The 20761-nt window shown below is 40.0% G+C and overlaps 1 protein-coding gene across 2 annotated transcripts in view; it reads left to right on the top strand.

The window, feature by feature from the left end:
* Positions 1 to 20761, top strand: part of unc13c (unc-13 homolog C (C. elegans)) — a 140102-nt gene that overhangs the window by 43827 nt on the left and 75514 nt on the right. For both annotated transcript variants that reach the window (XM_077519789.1, XM_077519788.1), the window contains exons 7-12: positions 4040 to 4259; positions 4987 to 5214; positions 9130 to 9271; positions 13792 to 13961; positions 17583 to 17698; positions 17804 to 17967. In XM_077519789.1, coding sequence (XP_077375915.1) covers positions 4040 to 4259; positions 4987 to 5214; positions 9130 to 9271; positions 13792 to 13961; positions 17583 to 17698; positions 17804 to 17967 — 1040 coding nt within the window. The remainder of the gene's footprint in view (positions 1 to 4039; positions 4260 to 4986; positions 5215 to 9129; positions 9272 to 13791; positions 13962 to 17582; positions 17699 to 17803; positions 17968 to 20761) is intronic.

Raw genomic sequence — 20761 nt, 5'->3', positions numbered from 1 at the left:
CACCTCTCGAGTATGAGATGTCTTTCAATCTTAAACAACCTGACCGGTGTCTACCACTCTTCTTTTTTTTTTTTTTTTTTTTTTTACCTTACATGGATGTTTCAAATCGGCTGACGTAAAAGGCATCTGAATCATGTTTCCAGTTGATGTGCTTTTTAGGGCAGAATAGAACATTGTGTTCGCGCCAGCTATTTGCAGCTTTTCAGTTGTGTTGTCAACATCAATATTAAGAATTTGGGTTCTGTTTATTTGCCAATATCTGAACACCTAAAGCTCCCTAATTGAATCAGTGTGAAGTTAAAAGATCCCAGTCATCTAATTGGTCTATCATGATTTCCTAAAGGAAAAAAAAACTGCAAGAACAAAGTTGGATTATTTCAGTCCTCAGATAAAGACATTGTTTTATATGTTCAAAATTTGTCCAACTAGTTGCATGCTATTTAATCTTTTAGTTGAGACTGACATGGCACTGTAGTAAAACCATTTCACAACAATCTTTGTGGTTTTGCATTGACCACAATGACATCGATGTAGTATGCATGCCAAAATCTGGCGGTGATTCACTAGAGTTAGTATTCAATAAGGTAATTACTGAATACGGTAAGGGCCTGTGAAATTTGAAAATCCAAAAGTGCCTGCGTTGCATGCTGTTGGACTATGAATCAGCAAACCAAGAAATGATTGATTGTCAATGCTCAGGAGTCCATCGCAGTTATTGTCATCTTGCCTACACGCGGTCGTTAGGCCGCGAATGCAAATTGCAATGCCACAAATTTTTAAGGAATACACTTTGGATGCTTGTTTCAAACCTTTATCGTAATATTAGCTAGTATAGAAAATAGTATTGTCGTCACGGCCAAATAAACTGAGACCAAACACAGTTCAGACAAACGCAATACCAAAACTGAGGCAGTTTGAGACCAAGTCAAAGTCAAGACTTAGGTGTTGAGACTATGTCAAAACCAAGATCAAAGCAGGTTGAAACCAAGATAATGGCGAGTCTAGACCAAGTCAAGACTTGGTGCAGCTGAAACCAACTAAGTAGTTTTGAGGAATTGTGAGGTGATCATTTTAAAATATAAGCACTAGCAAAGCGTACTATAAATTTGGTAAACAAAAAGTGTAGTGTTGCATATTGAAATTAATGTGTCCTAATTATTGCGAGAAATCATTAACATGATCAAAGGCATGTAAAAACCAAGTTGAGACCCAACCAGGTTAAGGCTCACATGAGTTTGTTTGTAGAAATAAACAAACAGTGATGAACTATATACGACGGCATTGTTGGTCTTGAGAATAAAATCCGAGTGCTTAAAGTGTCAGACCAAAACAAGACCGAGTTCAAATAGAATCGATTCAGAGCCTATACTCAAAAGTGGCCTGAAGACCGCTCTCTAGACCTACAATACAAGTAGAAACCACTGGGACTTGAATGCCGCTTTGGGTTTTGCGAGTGGGTGTTTGGACAGAGCGGTAGACAACACAGACAGCAGGTGGTGAAAGGAAAGGGTCAAAGGGGATGCAAGATTTTGACTCTGCCGCCGCGTTGCTCTCAGGTAGACGCGGTGTCTGTCAAACACTTGTGTTGGCGTCTTGCACCACGTAGCCAGGGTTACCTCACAGGGTGACTCACACCAGTGCTCTTCACACTTCTACTGGGTGGTGTGATCGGAAACATTGGGAGAGAGGTGGAGGGGAATTCAATTGTCAATCAAAAATCCAATTCTGGTTCTTTTATTCAAAAATATTGTATTGGTTTAAATTTAACACAAAAAAATGAGAAAAGGCCAGATTGTTCACGTTGTAATTTTAGGCCAACATAAAAAATACGAAATGGAAAAACGTGCCAATGAACTGATTTTGATATTTAATTGGTAGGGTTTATGTGATCCAAATGTTTGGTAATTAGCATTAGTAAAAACACTGTTAGCTTGTTAACTCATTCACTCCCGGCCATTTTCACTGAAGCAACCCTCTTCGCTCCAGGGCTGTTTTACTAGATTTTACAAGGCCCAGATAATATTGTGTTCTCTTGCTTTAAAAACAAGGAACCTACCAAAAGAAAGATTAGAGCCTCTTCCTTCATCAGGAAAAAATAAATAATAATAATAATAATAATAATGTCTGTTTCTGTTTTGCAGCAATTAGCATTAGAATATAGCTAAGTTCCATAACTATTTACAAACCTGCTTAGAATTGTGGGGAAATCAGCTTGTTTTAACATGGCCTTGGTTGATCTCTTATACTCTGCTGCCACCTGCTGGCCGTTTTTGTAATAACTACCATTGCTTCAACTGTTCTCTTCAGTTCAGAGGCCGCATCAAAGTCTTCTGTACGCTTTAGCATTAAAAAAAAACAAAAAAAAAAAACAAAACAAAAAAAAAACGTATAAATACGTCTTTGGGAAACTTAAAACATTTGAAATATAACATTTATACGTTTTGGGAGCAAATGAGTTAATCAGTCTGTACTATAACTATGATCCATCCAACGATCCATCATATCGTATCAACCACAAACTTGTTCAAGCGTTATCATTGGTTTCATGCACTACTTCTGACAAGGACGTTATCACTCCATAACACGTTTTAGTTTTTTTACTAAAACGAAAACATAAACAACAAATGATAAACTTATTCGAAAGCATCAAAATATGCAGGCATGACTAACGTCAATGGTTACGAACAAGGGCAAAAAAAGCTTGTTAAAATAAATCTTAGACATCTGCGCCATCTCGTTGCCCTTAGATTAAAAAGGGAAATCTCTCACAGTCTCCCTTAGCGTTTCATTAAAGGTCTTCTAGGGTTCAGCTTTTTCATGAGCGACTCAAAGTCCCCGTGTTTAACCTAACCTTGTTTGTCTCATCATCTGGCATCATTTAATCATCTGCTGGTACGAGTGGGCTGCGCGAGCTGCTCTACAGTTCTTTAACGCATGGAGTTGGGGGGGAGCTGACACAAGTGGAGATTTATCTAGCCTCCATGACTCCTGTCTTTCCACTGCTCTCACTCCATCTCAATCTGGATCATTCCCATCTTTAAAACCTTCTTTACGGCGCACATCGATTCTTCCTTCAGGAATTGGCAGGGCCCACTCATTGTTGATGGCGGCACTGTTGCAGTAAAGCATTCTGTTTGAGGAGGTTTCTGTCAAGATGGGCTTGTCAACTCCAGTATTCGGTGCAGAGAGGCTTTAGTCCGCCAACCAGTCGATTGGAACAAAGCCTTGGGGGCTAAGGATGTTGTTAATCTGAGTTTAATGAGATGTAAGGCTGATTTACTCTCATACGCCCGGACCTTTGCTGTAGTTAGAGGGTAATCAGAAAAGGATCAACAAAACTTGCAATGAGTAATGACTCAGATCATTCAGTCTGACCTTTGAATGACATTGCAGCATTTATGACTGATAGTTTGGAACCTATGCCGTCGTAAACTGCGTGAACTTGAGCAAGAGCTTCTAACTTTCTTAGAGGTTCTTAGTAATCTAATACTTCCATACGCATTTAGGACATTGTGACACTTAGCCACACAAGTGGTGCACAGGTGCCCATGTGTGTGAAATACCTGATTCAAGTCTTACAATGTGGCTTTGCATACCAATGATTCATGGTAATAGTTAATAAATGCTAGAATTTCCACTCCCAGTGAGTTTTGGTGAGTCGGGGAAAAAAAAAATAGCACCAAGCAACAAACTCTCCTGCTCCTTTGAGAACCACTCACAAATTTTTATGTGCACCCCTGCTCACAGTCCTCTGCTACACTGGGTAGCTTTCAACATAAACCTAACAGACTATATTAGTCCCTCAGTATGTTGCAATGTGTCAAAATGAAATGTAGGTAAGACTATGTAAGAATTTTGTGAGCAATTATTTAGCCTTGAAGTGCTATTAGTCCTTGCATAATCACAAGTGAGTGATTATAATAGTTTTAGTAACCTAAAATTGCCAGACCTTCTTGTGCGAAATCCTGTGTATTTTTCACAACCGTTCAATGTATTTACGCCATGTTAATTTCACACTTTTTGAACGGTCTCTTTTCAGAAACTTCACGTCTTCAAGAAGACCCTCCAGGCCTTGATATACCCGATTTCCTCCACAACGCCACACAACTTTGAAGTGTGGACGGCCACCGCGCCTACTTACTGCCACGAATGTGAGGGGCTCCTGTGGGGCATCGCACGCCAAGGCATGCGCTGCTCCGAGTGTGGTGTCAAATGCCACGAAAAGTGCCAAGACCTGCTCAATGCAGACTGTTTACAAAGTAAGTCTGAAAATGGAGTCATACTAATCCTTACTCCATTTTAAGAAGTGATTACTCATAAATCAATGGAGAATATAAAGTTTCCAAAAGTACAAAGGCTAAAATTATGCTTTCACACATTATCACCTCTGATCAGTATTGTAATCAGGGTTGTCCCTTTTGTAACAGTGTCAGCTAATAGAAAAAGTGCGGCAGGACGCTAGCGGCAATCCACACGCACTTAAGTCGATTAGCTACACCTTAACGCAATGCTTTGTAACAGCGTTATACTTGCATTGCAATGCTTTTCCAAATTAAACTGTGATTCATCTTTATCAATGTGATAAGGATGAATCAAATCTTAAATCATGAGCCCTTTTGAAGATACAAGATGACATGCTGTGCAACCATTGGGCCGCGTACCGGTAGCGTGCTCCACATAATATGTGGTGACAGGCTCTCAATGAAGATTATCCAAACAGAATATGCAGAAAATGAAAATGAATTTCCTCCATTTCCAACATCCTGTCTTTGTGAAGCGACTGGATATGAGTGCAGACGGGACCCGTTTGTTGTTTAGAAACAAGCGCAACAGTCACAATAATTACAAAAACATTCAGTGTAATGCCGCAGCTCTAATTTTAATCATTTGTTTTTATTTAGTTCTATGCCAGTCCGTGAAAATATATGTGGTTCGAAAAAAGACAGCTGCCCCCAAAAAAATAAAATCCCGCCATCTTTTTTTTAGGGGCAGTGGAGAAGAGCTCCAAGCACGGGGCGGAGGACAAGACCCAAAACATAATCATGGCCATGAAAGAGCGAATGAAGATCCGGGAGAAGAACCGACCCGAGGTGTTTGAAGTGATCCAGGAGATGTTTGACATTTCCAAGGAGGACTTTGCCAGTCATCTCAAGACAGCCAAGCAGGCTGTACTGGATGGCACCTCGAAATGGTCCGCTAAAATCAGCATCACTGGTAAGCCTGGTCTGACGTGAGATCCCTTAAAATATATATCAACATTGTTAATGATTCTAGGAAAGTCCTAAAGCGAAATGGGGGTTAAAAAAAAAAAAAAGTGAAATATGTTTCTCATTAGGACTAGAAACTTATTCGTCCTAATGAGAAAGTTTCTCGTTAGGAAGGGAAAACGTCTTCACATGCGGACGGGAGCTTATTTAGAAGACTTCAAACGTTTTAAATGTCTCTCATATGCAACGTAATGGTGATGATTTAAGCCTCAGGTGAAAATAGAACCCAACTAGGTTCACCGTCCTGCACTGTCTATTTTCACTAAGAAATGCAAACCGAAAAGTAGTTATATGGTATTCCATGTTAGCATACAAAGTACGGCGTTCTCATCCTAATGATAAACTTTCCCGTCCTATAGAGAAAGTTTCTCATCCTAATGGGAGAGTTTCTCATTCGAACAAGAAAGTTCTCTTTTCCTAATGAAAAACATTTTCTCCCCATTTAATAATTCCAACATTCTCAATTGATCAAAAAACATTAAATCAAATTAAATCAAATATTATTGAATTGTGTTCTTCTGGTCAGGACCTTTCACCTAAATAATTCTAATTTTTTCAAGATTTTGATGACAAGCTCTGAGCTCAGTTTGTAATTACATTTGTTGATTTTGAATAGCATGTACAGTACGATGTTCTCAATGCAGTTGTTGTTTGAAAAACACCATTATAAGGATTTTCTCCATTTTTTTTTTCAACACACTGCTGTTATGCTGAGCACAACTTGTAGCGCCAGTGAAAACAAGAGCGACGCGGTGGCCCTGCTTCTGGCAAATGTTAAACAAGCCTCAAATAAAAAGCCTCCCAGAGGCACTGATGTGCGAGATTTTTGCGCAGTTCACTCGCAGGTTAATCCCACAACTGGATATGCTCACGCACAAGTTTGCACGGTGAGATCTGGAAATGAGCCCACCAGTGAGCTTTTTCAGATGCCAATCAAAATGTCAAGCGCCCGGGTAGAATTTGACAAGACAGCTCTTGAGTGCGCCTTCATTTTTGGGGGGATACGCATACATTTCGGGATCGCTGTCTCACGATTTCATGGGTTATTTCATGCCTAATACAACCTAACATTTTCTGCTGGTTGTAAAAGGAAATTGATGATCCGTCCCTCGTTGTGAATTTTATCGTCTTTGCCAGCCTTTCTAGTAAAATGGAGTGATGCCTGTGGCATCCGGTCCTAGCTGGTGTCGTAGTGCCATTGACAAATATTCCCCATTCACAAAAATATCACCTGATAGGAAATGATAAACCTAACCCAGTACTTGCCCTTTTTGTTGACTACACTTTGGCCAGCAATAGAAGGAAGGTCAGCGGGGTCGCCTCATTCTCAGGACTCCAATCCATCTCTATGGTAACTACTGTTTGTCAGGCGTTGTTCAGTTACTGCCCATTTTGCAGTTTTGGCTTTGTCAATACATGAGAGAGTAGCGGAGGCCGAGGAAGTGAGGCACAAATAGAGAGAGCCAATATTGGATTGGAAGGGGGTGAAAATAAAGGCAAGAGAGTGAAAACAGAAAAAGAGCAAGCTTTTTGAAAACCCAGGGTTGCCTCTGTTGATATCCCAAGGGCCTATTGAATGTCTCATTTTAGAATGCAGCTATTGAGCGGTTATTTAGTCATCATTCATGAAATAAGCAATTGCTGGCACCGCATCCGCAGCTCCCAGACAGCAACCAGGAGCTACTCCGCCTCTATGCTTCTTAATTTAACATCAATGTCAAGATAGAAGCTTGGATCTTCAGTAGACGATTATGACTTTTCAGTATTATGAGATTCTCTGAGTTCTGCTGAATGTACTGTTGAAAGTGTGTAATTAACAACCAAGCAGCTCTTTTATTACTTTGTATTTATTATGAGCATTATCCAATTGTCATCAGAACTGCCCTTCAACACACATACTGTATTGTCCATTAGGGTATGTAATGTGCTATTTTGATTAATTTGAGGCCAAAAGAAATTCTGGACTCTACAGCCTTTACTGCTATTAGTGAACGCAATCTTTCGAGCAGATGACTGGCGATAAACATATTTTTGCTGAGTCTAATTGATGCCTGCAGATTAACCAGTTTACTAGAATATCAATGCAGTGCTTTGAGCTTTTCGTGTTGTTTTACCTTGCGACACTCTACAAGTTGAAAGGAGTAAAAATAGATCATATATATATATCAATAGGAAGTCATTATTAAAGATACATGTTCTTATGTGGACTCATATATTCCATGGCAATGATTGCGATGAAAAGACAGATACACATTTCCAGTACTGAAGCTGTACCAAAACAGCTCTTTATGGTGTATTTTTATGAATGAATGACATTTTTACTACAACGGAAGCATAGTTTGTCATCAGACAACAACTTCTGAGGTTAAATTACCAAGGGACTATCGTAAAACCTTCCATCCTGGCTGTGCTTTATTGACTGCTTCAAGTTTGTGTGGCTGCCATCTGTGACTGACAACAAAGGTTTTCCCTGGAAAACAGACTTGCGTAAGATCAGTGTTTTGTTGTTGTTGTTGTTGTTGTTGTTTTTTTAGCTTCTTCTAGAATGCGATTTTCTACCACAAAAGATGTCGTTTGTGTGTACTCTGGGAGTAAATGGGTCACCGTTGTACGACCCTCTCGCGTCACCCCTCCAATTCATGTCTGCATTGAGCTGAGGATATTTATATTTTTATACTTGTAGCCTGAATTATTTAACTAGTCTCTTGCATATTTAACGACCCAGCTTCCCCATCACCCCTTTATGGCACGGTGAAATATAACCTAATAATAATAATAATAATAGTCTTTTTGCATTGTCCTTTGTATATGCGGAAGTATAGGATTCTGAATCACTAGTCCGCTGCCTGGACAGGGGATTAATTATGGATAAATTTAACATTATGTGTAAAAATGAAAGGAATATCCATCCTGTCATTGAAGTTAGGGATGATTTTTTTTGTCAGCCTCTGGCTAGCCAGCATGCAGTTGAACAAAAGAACAGAACTAGTAAAAAAAACATGTTTGCTTTACGAATGTTCTCGAAACTCAAATAAAACCAGATTCGTCACTAATTTCTCTGAGATTAAGGTTGAGTTTTAATCCATTTGTGATTGGATTAAAATTGACATACTATTGAAAATAGACTTGTTAATTGCTGTCCAATCATCAAACGTGAAATTACTCCATCCATCCATAACAAACTGAATTCTTTTGACATGTTTTTTAGAGTTGTGACGTGACGTTACAAATGTGTTGGCCAACATGCCCAGATTAGCTACACTCACTCAGTGTTGGATTATCAGTAGTGGTAGAGGGTCGACTCATTTGCGACAGAAGAGTGAGTTTAGTGGGCATAAAATAAATAAATGAATAAATAAATAAATAAATAAACAAATAAATAAATAAGAAATGTCTGCTGTAATTCTTGATCCTTGGGTATTTTTTATTTTTTTCCAAAAGAATGTTTCCTGGGGAAAAACCTGCATAATGTCTCGTTTGAAGTAGAAATGAGGAAAACTGAATTGTTGCTCAGAAGTGTAATCTTCATGAAACCATTGTGGTAAATACATATGGATGGAATTACATCCAATACAAACTAAAACCGTCTTAAAAATCAAGTCTGGAAATACAGTCACCACAGATTTATCAAGCGCAACACACCTCTGACATTTACCGTACGCTTAGTAGTGATCCTCGCACTGGTTGTACACCAGAGGGCTGATTCATTAACATGATAAGGCTACTGAAGTAGGGAATCCAGGATGACATGACAGCAACAACTAAACAATTCTGGTTACAAGTGCCGAATTGAGGTTGCATCAATATCCATCCGATGTACAGTTTTCTATCATTCCCTAAATTTCACTTCTTCCTTCTCCAGTCATGAGTGCTCAAGGGCTCCAAGCCAAGGATAAAACGGGCTCCAGCGACCCGTACGTCACCGTCCAGGTGGGAAAGACCAAGCGTCGGACAAAGACCATCTTTGGCAACCTCAACCCAGTGTGGGATGAAAGGTTCTACTTGTGAGTAGCCTACTCTTGCAGAATTCATCCTCTCCCTGTCCAGATGGTCCCTCCCGAGGATTGTTTTAGGGTGTGGTCTTAATCCATTATTTAGCATATAAACCAGTGTTATTAATAGTTTAAGGGGAGTACAATTTGATAGAACATGCAACACAGCGGCTGCTAAAACCAGTCCCGCTGCAATTTTACAGTACCATCCATCAGGGTATGCACCAGAGTTCTTATCCCTGCGGTTTCCCCAACCAAATAAAATTATGTGACATATTATGTCCTCCCTAAAGTCCTACCCATCTGCCACTTTTTCTTCTGCTCTGAAAGGTGTGTAATAATCCAAGGAAATTCTTGCTACCTTCCTCTATTTTTGCTCAGTAATAACACCCAAAAAAAAAAAAAAAGGGGGAACACTGGGACCAACACATGTTGTGCAAAATGAGGTGACATGCTGTATGCCCAGACTACAGATAATGATATGAAAATATCACATCACGATTATCAAGATGAACATTATCTTGGTATTTTCAAGATATTGACATAATTAAAGATTAAAAGTAAAACTTATGCCTACATCTAAAGTATTTTATTTGAAACACCAGGAAAATAAAAGCAGTGCCACTGTTCAGTCAATAAAGCAGTGAACGCAAAATGGAGCAAAACTGTTGATAGCTGTAATAATTGACTCAATAGTCTAGCAGGCAATCACAAGTAAATAGCTTCAACTTAAAGATTTATACTAGTGTTGTTCCGATACCGTTTTTTGGCCCCCGATACTGATACCGATACCCAGCTTTGCAGTATCGGCCGATACCGATACAATACCGATACGTAAGGCTTTTTTCCTCAACATGAAAAAGCTGTCTTGCTATTGGTTCAGAGCATTCAAGGGCCAATAGTATCGGTATCGGAAAAACACTCATTTATACTCATTTCTGAGGTGACAATCAGTACAATTAACGGTCTATTCTGTTTACACCTGTGGCTATGTCAGCCTAATGACTTTTGAGCATTTCCTGTACCTTTGTGCAGTTAGCTGCTGATGGTATTGCTAATGTTGGACACAATAGATAAAAATGGGTGGATTTTGCTGTGTAATTCAAATTCCACAAATGCAATATTAATCAGAATGTCACGTTTAAACTAGTGAGGGTTCATAGAACATATTAGTAAGTCAGGATTTATTTATTTTTACTTTACCCCCCCTCCCAATGGCATTCTCTACTTCAGACATGTACTGCAGGTATTGTCAAAGTCAGTGTACTTGTTTATAATTTATTTTTTAAATTCCCCCCCGGTGTGTAAAGGAGGGTGTGAAAATGGCTAGCACTGAAGGAGTTAAGTCTGTGAGATAGTGATTGAGCAATTATCACTTGCAATTATTTGATGAGAGTCACGTTTTTCAACCGATCCTGCTCATTTTTCCATATCAAAAACTAAATTATATTTACACAAAATAGCAGTTGAAAACTGCCAAACATTTCACAGCTGGTTTTGATCAAGCAGTAACAAACTCAGTAATGACCTTAAATTCCGAAAGAAAAGAAACAAGAAAAGCTCATTAAATACAAAGTTTTAATTAAATCAGGGTATGCATTTTAATCCGCAGGATCTCATGTTTAATGCGCATGTAAATATGCGGCATAGCTATATGACTCAGAGTTTGTACAAGGGCCGGTTGTCCTCAGTTGCTCTACCGAAAGCTCCGGTTCCCAAAAGCCCCACAGCAACTGATATGTTGATAAATCTGCAGCCTCTGAGACGTGCGCATTATGCATTGCAGCCGTCCACTGTATTTACCTACGCCGCATCCCATTTGGATTCTGGGGGAATGCTCCGGAATCACGCAAACCTCAGCTAACATCAGGTTATAAACTCGCTATTTTTATCCCCTGTGTGTTACCACTCTGAGAAAAGTTCAATCTCAAGCATCTTTGCCCCTCGTCAACACTTTTTTTTTTTCAGGAAAAGTGCCATTCCGTCTAGTGTTTTTGTCATTTCGCTAACGGGTTAATAAATTGAGGTGAGTAGCGGCAGAACGCGATCAGGTGGCATTAATCAAGGCACAACAATCAACATAAAAACAAGCGGGTCTTGCCTCTGACAGCAGATTTATAGCGTCAAATCTTCTCATGCGTTTAATACCCATCGCGAGACAACAACACCGCTTGGCGAACCATTGTTTTCACCGTGATGAGCGCATCTGATGGCAGCGTTGATGCCAGTAATGTGAAAGTCTGACAGCGTTTATGAATCACCGCACAACCTCATCTGTCGTCACCTTCGCCCAACGTTTTTACTTGCCAGGATGCGACGCTCGCGTGAAGGGCTTGGATTTAATCATGCCACTGCACATCTTAGTTTAACGTCTACTACAGCTGGGGAATTAAAAAAAATATATGCTCGAGTTTTATGATCAATGGCGTAATGTTACATTTGCTTATAATTCCGGATATAGTAAACAGCACATTTTTCAACAATTGAGATGACATTTGAAGAAGAATAAATTGCATGCCAACTCTTAACTCAATGTAATAAAATTTTACATTTCAGGGTGAGAAATATTAAGAAACATTTGGTTGCATGCATTAGTACACTGATTCCCAACTACCCAAAAATAATAAGAAATTATCTAATTTTACTGACTTAGTCCAACAAGTATTACTTATTTACAACAAACGTGTTCATTTATCTATGCCAGTAACATATACTGACTATCAGAATTTGCACCAGAAAGAACAATTAACCTGTGTAACCACCCATTGCCATTCATACAACATAATATTTGTATTCAAAGTAACGGGCCCAGATTTCACATCACATAACTCAGAACTTTTCTGAGTAAATTGCAACAAAATCGTCATTATTTCAGTCATTACTTTTTGTGAGATTTTTTTGGTTTAGTGATAATAATGAGATTTTCATTTCACGTAAAATGTGTACCTTGGCTCAATAAAAGTTTGGGAAGCACTTTGTTTGAACACGAGTATGAATGAACACCCTCAGTCAAAACCTGGTGCACAGCCGGCAAGCAAGCAGTACAAGTCACAAATAATTCATGATCACGATTGTGGAGAATCTGGAAGAGTTTATAATTTACACATTTACACATAAATACAAACTACGCCAGAGTTCACTAGCAACCTCTTCAAGTAGCCTCAGTAAATTCTTATGACTGTGTTTTGAGTCATGTCATGGGTCATTGTGTTGTTATGGTTCCGGTTTGCACCTTGTGATGATGATAATGATGATGATGATGATGATGATGATGATGTCAATCGCTATGCAGTTGCTATGTCCATTGTGATGATGTTGTAAGCTTTATATGCAGTTGCGATTTTCCTGTAATTGTCACTCTTATGTCCTATATTTATTATGTATTCTGTATTTGACTCTTATTATGTCATATGGGCCTTTTTTCTATCATATAGAATTGTGCATTGCCCTAGCAAGAGTTACTGAATGACGGCTTTTGTCAGTACATTGCGATCCCTGAGTTGAGGTTTCTCAGGATTTTGAGGTTTCTTCTCCCTTCTCTTCCATGCATGCTGTTTTTGCTCGTGGTTGCTTCCATGCATCCAGCCCTGCTCTGTAAATATTCGTATGAAAAACACATCCATGCCATACTTACAAAACCATCAAATGAAAAGCAGTAATATTTTGTAATGAAAATAACACAACCACATCCACTACAATTGTTGCCTTTGCCACTTGCACACAGGCTGCACACCTGTAATGAGGCTCCAGCGTTGGCTGTAATAAAACTCTTTCGTATTACTACGGGGATGTAGATTAATAGAGTGATACATTACTGTATGCTTATCAAAGAGCAAAATCCCAGACGAGCGCAGCTGCAAGCATGCAGGGCTTCCCAAAGAAAGGGATTAGTGCAGAAATACTGCGGCTAGCGTTCCCGTGGATTTTGCGCCCAAGACGTCACGAGTACACGACCTAATCTGTTGGTTTTAATTGCGGGGGTGGACAGTCTGACCCCCGTCTATAAGTGCTCGGCGGTGCCGTTAGGGCGAAGCCCGTTGGACAGAAGCAACTCTTATTTTATATAATGATGTTTTCATGAATAGATAATTCTTGTGAATGCTACGCAGTCATTCTTGTGTAACACGCAGCTCTGCTCTGATGATGTTCGCATGCATGGAGAAAGTCATGCAGGCAGAGGAAAGGTCAGGCAGCGTCTTGGGGGTGACGCTTCCTGCCAGGCACAGAGCACGATTCGGCACACACACACAAATGAGATGCATGCCCATTTACACACAAATAACAGACTTTTAGCTCATGACAGAGAAGATTTTTTCTCATATTCTGCTTTAAAAAAAAAAGAAGAAAAAAAAAAGGGTCAAGTAATGTGTGTGTCTGTGCATCTATGCTGATCTCCAATTGTGAATTTGACATTAAATCATTCTGCTCGGCTGAGCGGCCCGACCCGATGAGCTGTCAGCCAAACGCGACACTGTAGAACACGACGCCGCTGATTGCTTTGACCGACGTGTCTATCCTTGTGCAATCCCCAGCGAATGTCACAACGCCACGGATCGCATCAAGGTGCGTGTGTGGGACGAGGACGACGACATCAAGTCGCGGGTGAAGCAGCATTTCAAGCGCGAGTCGGACGACTTCCTGGGCCAGACCATCATCGAGGTTCGCACGCTTAGCGGCGAAATGGATGTTTGGTACAATCTAGGTACGTATTTTAACCACAAATGACACGCAAGACTGGTTGACAACAAAACGCCTTGAAGCATCGCATGGAACTACTAAAGTGTTGCTTTTAGCACGCAACGGAGCCTTGATAACCCACTGTGCCAAAGCTACGTCATGAGTCAAACTTTAAAAGTAGTGAATCCCCATTTCCCAGGGCCAGCAAGGCCTTCTCTGCTGGCATAAACGCTACTAGAAGTATTGACGTACACTTAAATTCCAGTCATGAAGTTGTACTGGTCAATTACCACCCCTCTACTGTATTCTCTTCATGTCGTAATGTCTTGAAATCATCTATGTGGATGTCAGATGTTTTGGCCAGTCAAAAAGGTAACCTTTGTGTTGCCGCTACGTGCCAATGTAATTTGCCCAGGGTCTTCAAAATCAGTAATACTGTCCAATATGCAGTACTTTTAACAAAGTATTCAGACACCTTCATGACCATAAACCAGTGCTTCTCAAATAGGGGAACGGGCCCCCCGGGGGTACTTGGTGCAATGGCAGGGAAGGTGTGTGTGACTTCAAGGAGCATGTTTAAAAAAAAAAAAAAAAAAAAAAAAAAAATAGAATAAAGTGTAATTCCACATCCACTACTGTAGGTGGCAGTGGTGCTTTCATTGTCAGCAAGTGAACAAGGAGTATTAGCTCCTCTGTTTAGGTGTACATACAACAATGTCATCGAAAAATGTATTATTGATAAATGATAAATGTATTAGTTGGGGAGGCACGAAATATTTTGTTCTTCCTTGGTGGGGTGTGTAGCTAATAATCGAGAAGCATTGCCCTAAACATAAAGCCAGAACTACTTTACAACGGAATGGTTTAGATGAAATAATAGAAATCCTTTCCTACCTGAGGCAAGACTTGAAAATTGCTGTTTGAGAAAAGATGGTTCTGTTCTATAGCAATGCGCCATGGAAGTTTAAAGAAGATAAACAGTGACTAGCAAAGCACTGCGATTGTTGCTTTGATCTAGAACAACACATTATAGACCTAAAATTCCATCCGTCATCTTGGGGTACAGTATTAAGGGTTACAATTTATGACTATAACCAGGTACTATTTTGGACAATTGATTTCCACTAATTCAGCCATCTTGTTTCCTGGTAGTCTTTGAAATTCCCACACTCCTTTGTTTGAACAGAGAAATAATTTTAAAAAAAAACTTGAAGACTAGTACCGCAGCCAGATTGGGTTGAACAGTATTTCATAATCAGGAATGTTTCTCGGACATAGGACAATAATCTCTGAAAATAAGCGGTCAAGAAAATGGATGGATGGATGGATGGATGGATGGATGGATGGATGGATGGACATTCAAAACCTGTTCAAGACCACAAATGCTCATTTTAAACCATTGTCTATTACACAAGTAACCTAGCTTAATAACTTAAAAAAAATAATTTGATAGGTTGTCCCTTTAAATTCCCGTCCCAGTTATCTACCGTTGTCATCAGTCCACGAAGTTTATGCTCTACAAGCAAATAGATCTCCTCGTCCTGGCCTCCCTTACAAAATCCCATTACACCGTAGCCACAGTGTAACCATTATATCCACTCCCATCCAATAACCATTATCCTCAAAGATAGCAGGATAAATTTATGGTCAGATCAAGTGTGTTCCAATTGAGGCCATCAATAGCGCTCAAGTACCAAAGAACACACGGGCCCTGCGGTTCCCGTTCCCAGCGTTCCGCTATTTCCGCCCTCCCATTGGCTTGAATGGCGGCTTAATAGGAGTGCAGACTGCTGCTCGAGTATTGTTTGTCTCTCGCTAAAAGGAAGCAATTTGTGCTAATAGTGACCCCATGCCCGGTGCCGCGGTTCAGAGTCTCTTTAAATACCTACAATGAATGTTTAAAAGGGTTTTTGCTGAGGTGGGTGATCACCCCTTCAGCTGCACTCCTCTTAAAGCCTCTTCAGCGCCTCTTCAAAGCGAGACCTCATGCCTTCGCTTTGTCCCTGAATTATTTTTCACTTGACCAAAGCATGGAGTAGCATATGTCGCTCTCTTTGTAGACATCGTCAAAGATGTTTATCAGCAGAGGAATTCAATGTATTTTTGCTGTGTCCATGTTTTATTTACACTACTCACAAAAATGTGTGGCTTATTGGCTTCCTGGTAACATTTCAGGAAGAACCTAAAATGCACAACAATCTTTACAGGAGAACTTAATTTGGCCTCTAAACATTTGAACGGGTTTAACATTTACAATTGTTGGCCTTAATAGTTTTCTAAACCAGTGTTTCTCAACCGTGGACACTATCCAGCCTGTTTTCCATGTCTTTCAATTCCAACACAAGTGAGGATCGTTATCAGGCTTTTAAACAAAAAGACATATTTGTTTGAACTTCGCAGAAGTTTTTTTTTTCTTCCTTTTTTTTCACTAGTGGTGTAAAAATTAGTGTGTTAATTTTTAGTTCATTTAAAGTTCCTTTGATGCCACTATTTTATTTTATTTTATTTTTTTAATGACCGATTAATGACCGCTCCTTACTTGGAGGGGAATTCCAGTCGCAATGCAGGAGACACGTCCACATCAAAATTTAGCTGGAATAAATTAAATAATATTGTGATTGGCTGGCAACCAGTCCAGGGTGTACCCCGCCTCCTGCCCAGAACCAACTGAGATAGGCTCCAGCACCCCCCGTGACCCTTGTGAGGAATAGGCAGTCAAGACAATGATATGGATGGATAAATTAAATAATAATGCATAGATTTCTAGACTGGGGTCAAGTTGTATTTTACAATTTTAAAAATGTGCAGAATGTCACAAGTTACTTCATTCAGATAGCTCTTAATACGAAAAGAAAAATGCACTGAGCTGTCACCAATGTCTTACAAATGCTATTATGCCATCTAGTGGCGGGAAAATGACCTCAACACAAATAAATTTCATGCTGTTTTTTTGGTTGTTTTTTTTTTAAATACAGTACCTCTTTTTAACTTTAACTCAATGTTATGAATTAGGAAATTACTGTATCAATGACGGGCGGCACGGTGGTTGACTGGTTGGCACGTCCGCCTCCCAGTACCAAAAACTCTGGTTCGATTCCAGGCTTCGGCCTTCCTGAGTGGAGTTTGCCATCTTCTCCCCGTTCCTGCGTGGGTCTTCTCCGGGTACTCCGGTCTCCTCCCACATTCCATAGACATGCATGGCAGGTTAATTGGGCGCTCCGAATTGTCCCTAGGTGTGCTTGTGAGTGTGGATGGTTGTTCGTCTCTGTGTGCCCTGTGATTGGTTGGCAACCAGTTCAAGGTGTTCCCCGCCTACTGCCCGAAGCCAGCTGGGATAGGCTCCAGTGACTCTTGTGAGGAGTAAGCAGTTAAGAAGATGGATGGATGGATGGATGGATGGATGGATATATTAATGACTAAAAGATGCAGCCATATTTCTACTTATCATTTTTCCACTTTCATATTATAGTATGAAAACTTGGAAAAAAATATTTATTGTATATTTAAAACAGAAAAATTTCAATTAATTGTGAGTTAACTATTGAGGTCACGAGATTAACTACGATTAAAAATTTTAATTGCCTGACACACATCCTGTAGTTCTTTTTTTTGTATTAAATAAGTGGGCACGATTGTGTTTTTACAGATAAGAGGACTGACAAGTCTGCCGTATCTGGGGCCATCAGGCTCAAAATCAGCGTGGAGATGAAGGGAGAGGAAAATGTGGTGCCACCTCACGGCCAGTACACTTGTTTACATGAGGTAACTTCCATTATTTAACAAAAAATTATATATGAATTGTCCTGTGTGACACAACTCTCCATCACCACATACCCGGTCCCTCCTTATCTCCCTTCCCACTCCTAGAACTTGTTCCACTATTTGACTGAGGGCAAGAACAACGGCGTGGTGAAGATCCCACAGGTGAAAGGCGAAGAAGCGTGGAAGGTCTACTACGACGACGTGTCTCAGGAGATAGTGGACGAGTTTGCCATGAGATACGGAGTGGAGTCCATCTATCAGGCCATGACGTGAGTACCGCCCTGATCTATTGTCCTGTACCTCGGGCATCGGTCACTGTCTCATCGGAAGGCCGACAGAGAAGAGGAAGAAGAAGATGAGGAGTACAGTTGTGTCTCCTCAGCATTATCAGAGCTCCGAGGACTATTGAGTTTCCAAGTTTGATTGATTCATTGCTGGTGCCCAGCAAAAAACTCTCAAATCTGCTTTGGTCACAGTGATTGTGGACACGCATAAACTTTCTCTGACTCCACAATGACTCCTTCCATAAATCCTGCCATCAATCTATCCCTCCCCATATACATGAAATCTTGTTCATGGTGCAATTTGAAACTCAGTTGTTACAAGTATAGTGGACCTCGCTATTTGTAGAGGGAATGAGTGAAGGTTTCTGTGAATAATGGTGGATAGTTTCCCAGCAAAAGGTCTACGAACTGGTGGGTGATAGCATCTCTCTACTTTAAAAAAAAAATATTTCTTAGTTAATTGGTAATGTTGAAGAAGGTTTCTGTAGTTTCTGCTTGATTTTAATCCCGACAGGTCTTTTTCATGCCAGGTACTTGTTCTCCATGTGCCAAAAACAGTTTCCAAGCCTTCATTGCCTCATTTGTGAGTCTGTCAACACACATCACGGAGAGCGGGCTTGGAGTGTGAGAAGCACCTGTATCGAATCAGCAATTAACACGTATTTTAAGCAGGGCTGCTGATTTAAGCCCGGTTGTTGGTAACCACTGCTTTATAAGACAGATAACATACAATCCTTACACATAACCAAATATTTGACTACCTTCAAAAATGGTGACAGCCAAAGTGTTAATTTGTATACAACCAATGTTTAACAGTTTACAAAAGGTTTCTTTTACTATGCAAATTGCAAGTTTAACTAAACAATGGCAGTGTTACTCGGACTCTTTGAAGGGTGGGAACACAGATCAGGTTACCGAGGCAACCGACTACTATCTGTGAGGCCAGTAATTTTCAGTTCTTTCCTTACATCAGGGATGCCCAAGTCAAGTCCTCAAGAGCACCTATCCAGCCTCTTTTCTATGTTTCTCTCCACCAACACACCTGATTCATGATCAGGATCATTATCAGACTTCTGCATAGCTTGCTGATGAGCTGATCATTGGATTCAGCTGTGATGGATGGGGGAGACATGGAAAAACCGGCTGGATAGAGGCTCTCCTGGACCGGACTTGGGCACCTCTGCTTTAAATGGTGATGATGACGATGATAGAACTGATCAAGGAAGTTACTGAAAGCTTTGCTTGTTGTAGGTTCCCTACGTATTAAAAAGTTTTTACGATGTGTAGTGTATCACAGCTAATAACGTTTCATTTCTTACGACTACATCTTGCCAGTCGTAGTTTGACTCTGACACTATAAAGGAAGCGAACACATAGTGGGTTAACACAGCAACCAACTTTATTGAAACTTCCTCTGTGTGTGTGCCACTAAAGCTCTTGAGGTTTTTTCGTGTTTTCTACAGGAAATGTTTTGATGGTAATAAAACCGGACCTTTGAAAGTGTAGATTCTGTAAACATTTAACTACTATTGTCACATTTTTATTGACCATCTATTTGCACCATGAACACTGGGTCAATTAGCTGATTAATTGGGCTCTTTGTAATTAATGGTTATTGTAGCCCCTGTACATAAATGCGGTTTGGTCACATTTTGCCTGTTGCTAGCTGCTCACAAATGTGGCAGATAATTGCGCGGGTACTACAGGATCTCAAAGTTGTTTAGATGCAGACAAGTAAAGCAGTGAGTGGCCTTAAACAGCATTTTTCTTTATTAAATGCTTCAAGCTCAGAACCTCTTGAGCATGTAATACCTCAACATACATTTATAAAAGACTCAACCTGTCTACCTTATTTGTTGAATAACCTCTCTCTCTCCAAATCCCTTTCCTTCCTCTGCCCACCGTTAAATTCACTGGGGGGGAAAAGTCAAGGGAGTGCAGCACTAAGAGGGAGTAATGGCTCTGGGGATTGAACTATCCAAGCACCACAGGACTTCAACAGATGCAATCATCAGTCACTTTACATCCTTCTTCTTTCTCGCTCCCTCACAACAAGTGCCTGTGGCTAATTTGGAGTCTGAAAGCAGAGTAATTAACTCGGCATTTGGATCAGAACATGTTTGTGTGTGCAGCCTGTTCTGAGAATTTAGTCGGATGTGAAAACTGCATGTTCTTTTGAACTCATCTACAATGGAACCTTCATAGTCAACTACAATATGTTTCAGGGCGCTCCGGCTTCAAATTGATTTCCCATTGGAAATAATTAGTGATGCACGATAATATCGGTGGCCGATAATTATCGGCACTTATCGACTAATTTGACGTCAAACAGAGAAACCTGCCGATAATTATCGGCAATTTGATTTCATACAGATAAACCAGATAATAAAGAAATCCAGCAATAATTATAGACATGCCACGTTGGTCCATCTGTTGTGGTTGTGGCTGATATCAATAAAATTCAGCTTCATGGTGCTTTACATACATTGAAACATTGTGCAAAGTTTAGACAATGTTTCAATGTATTTGTTAGACTTATAGTAGGACTCGAAAGTACATTTCTATTCAAGTTAATTTTGCAAACAATTATCGGCTTACTTATCGGTTATCGCCATCGGCACTTCTAAATTATTGGTTTATCAGTATCGATTGAAAATAGCATTATCGTGCATCCCTAGAAATAATGTCATTAATAACCTGTAGTTATCTTAAATCCTTTTTTTTTTTTTTTTATAGTCTGGCAATGTTTTTGGTAACATTTTGAAATGAACTTGAACAA

The sequence above is a fragment of the Festucalex cinctus genome, chromosome 4 (assembly GCF_051991245.1).
Source record: "Festucalex cinctus isolate MCC-2025b chromosome 4, RoL_Fcin_1.0, whole genome shotgun sequence".
Lineage (NCBI taxonomy): Eukaryota > Metazoa > Chordata > Actinopteri > Syngnathiformes > Syngnathidae > Festucalex > Festucalex cinctus.
The sequence above is the reverse complement of the archived record's forward strand: the minus strand, read 5'-3'. Positions and strand labels throughout refer to the sequence as shown.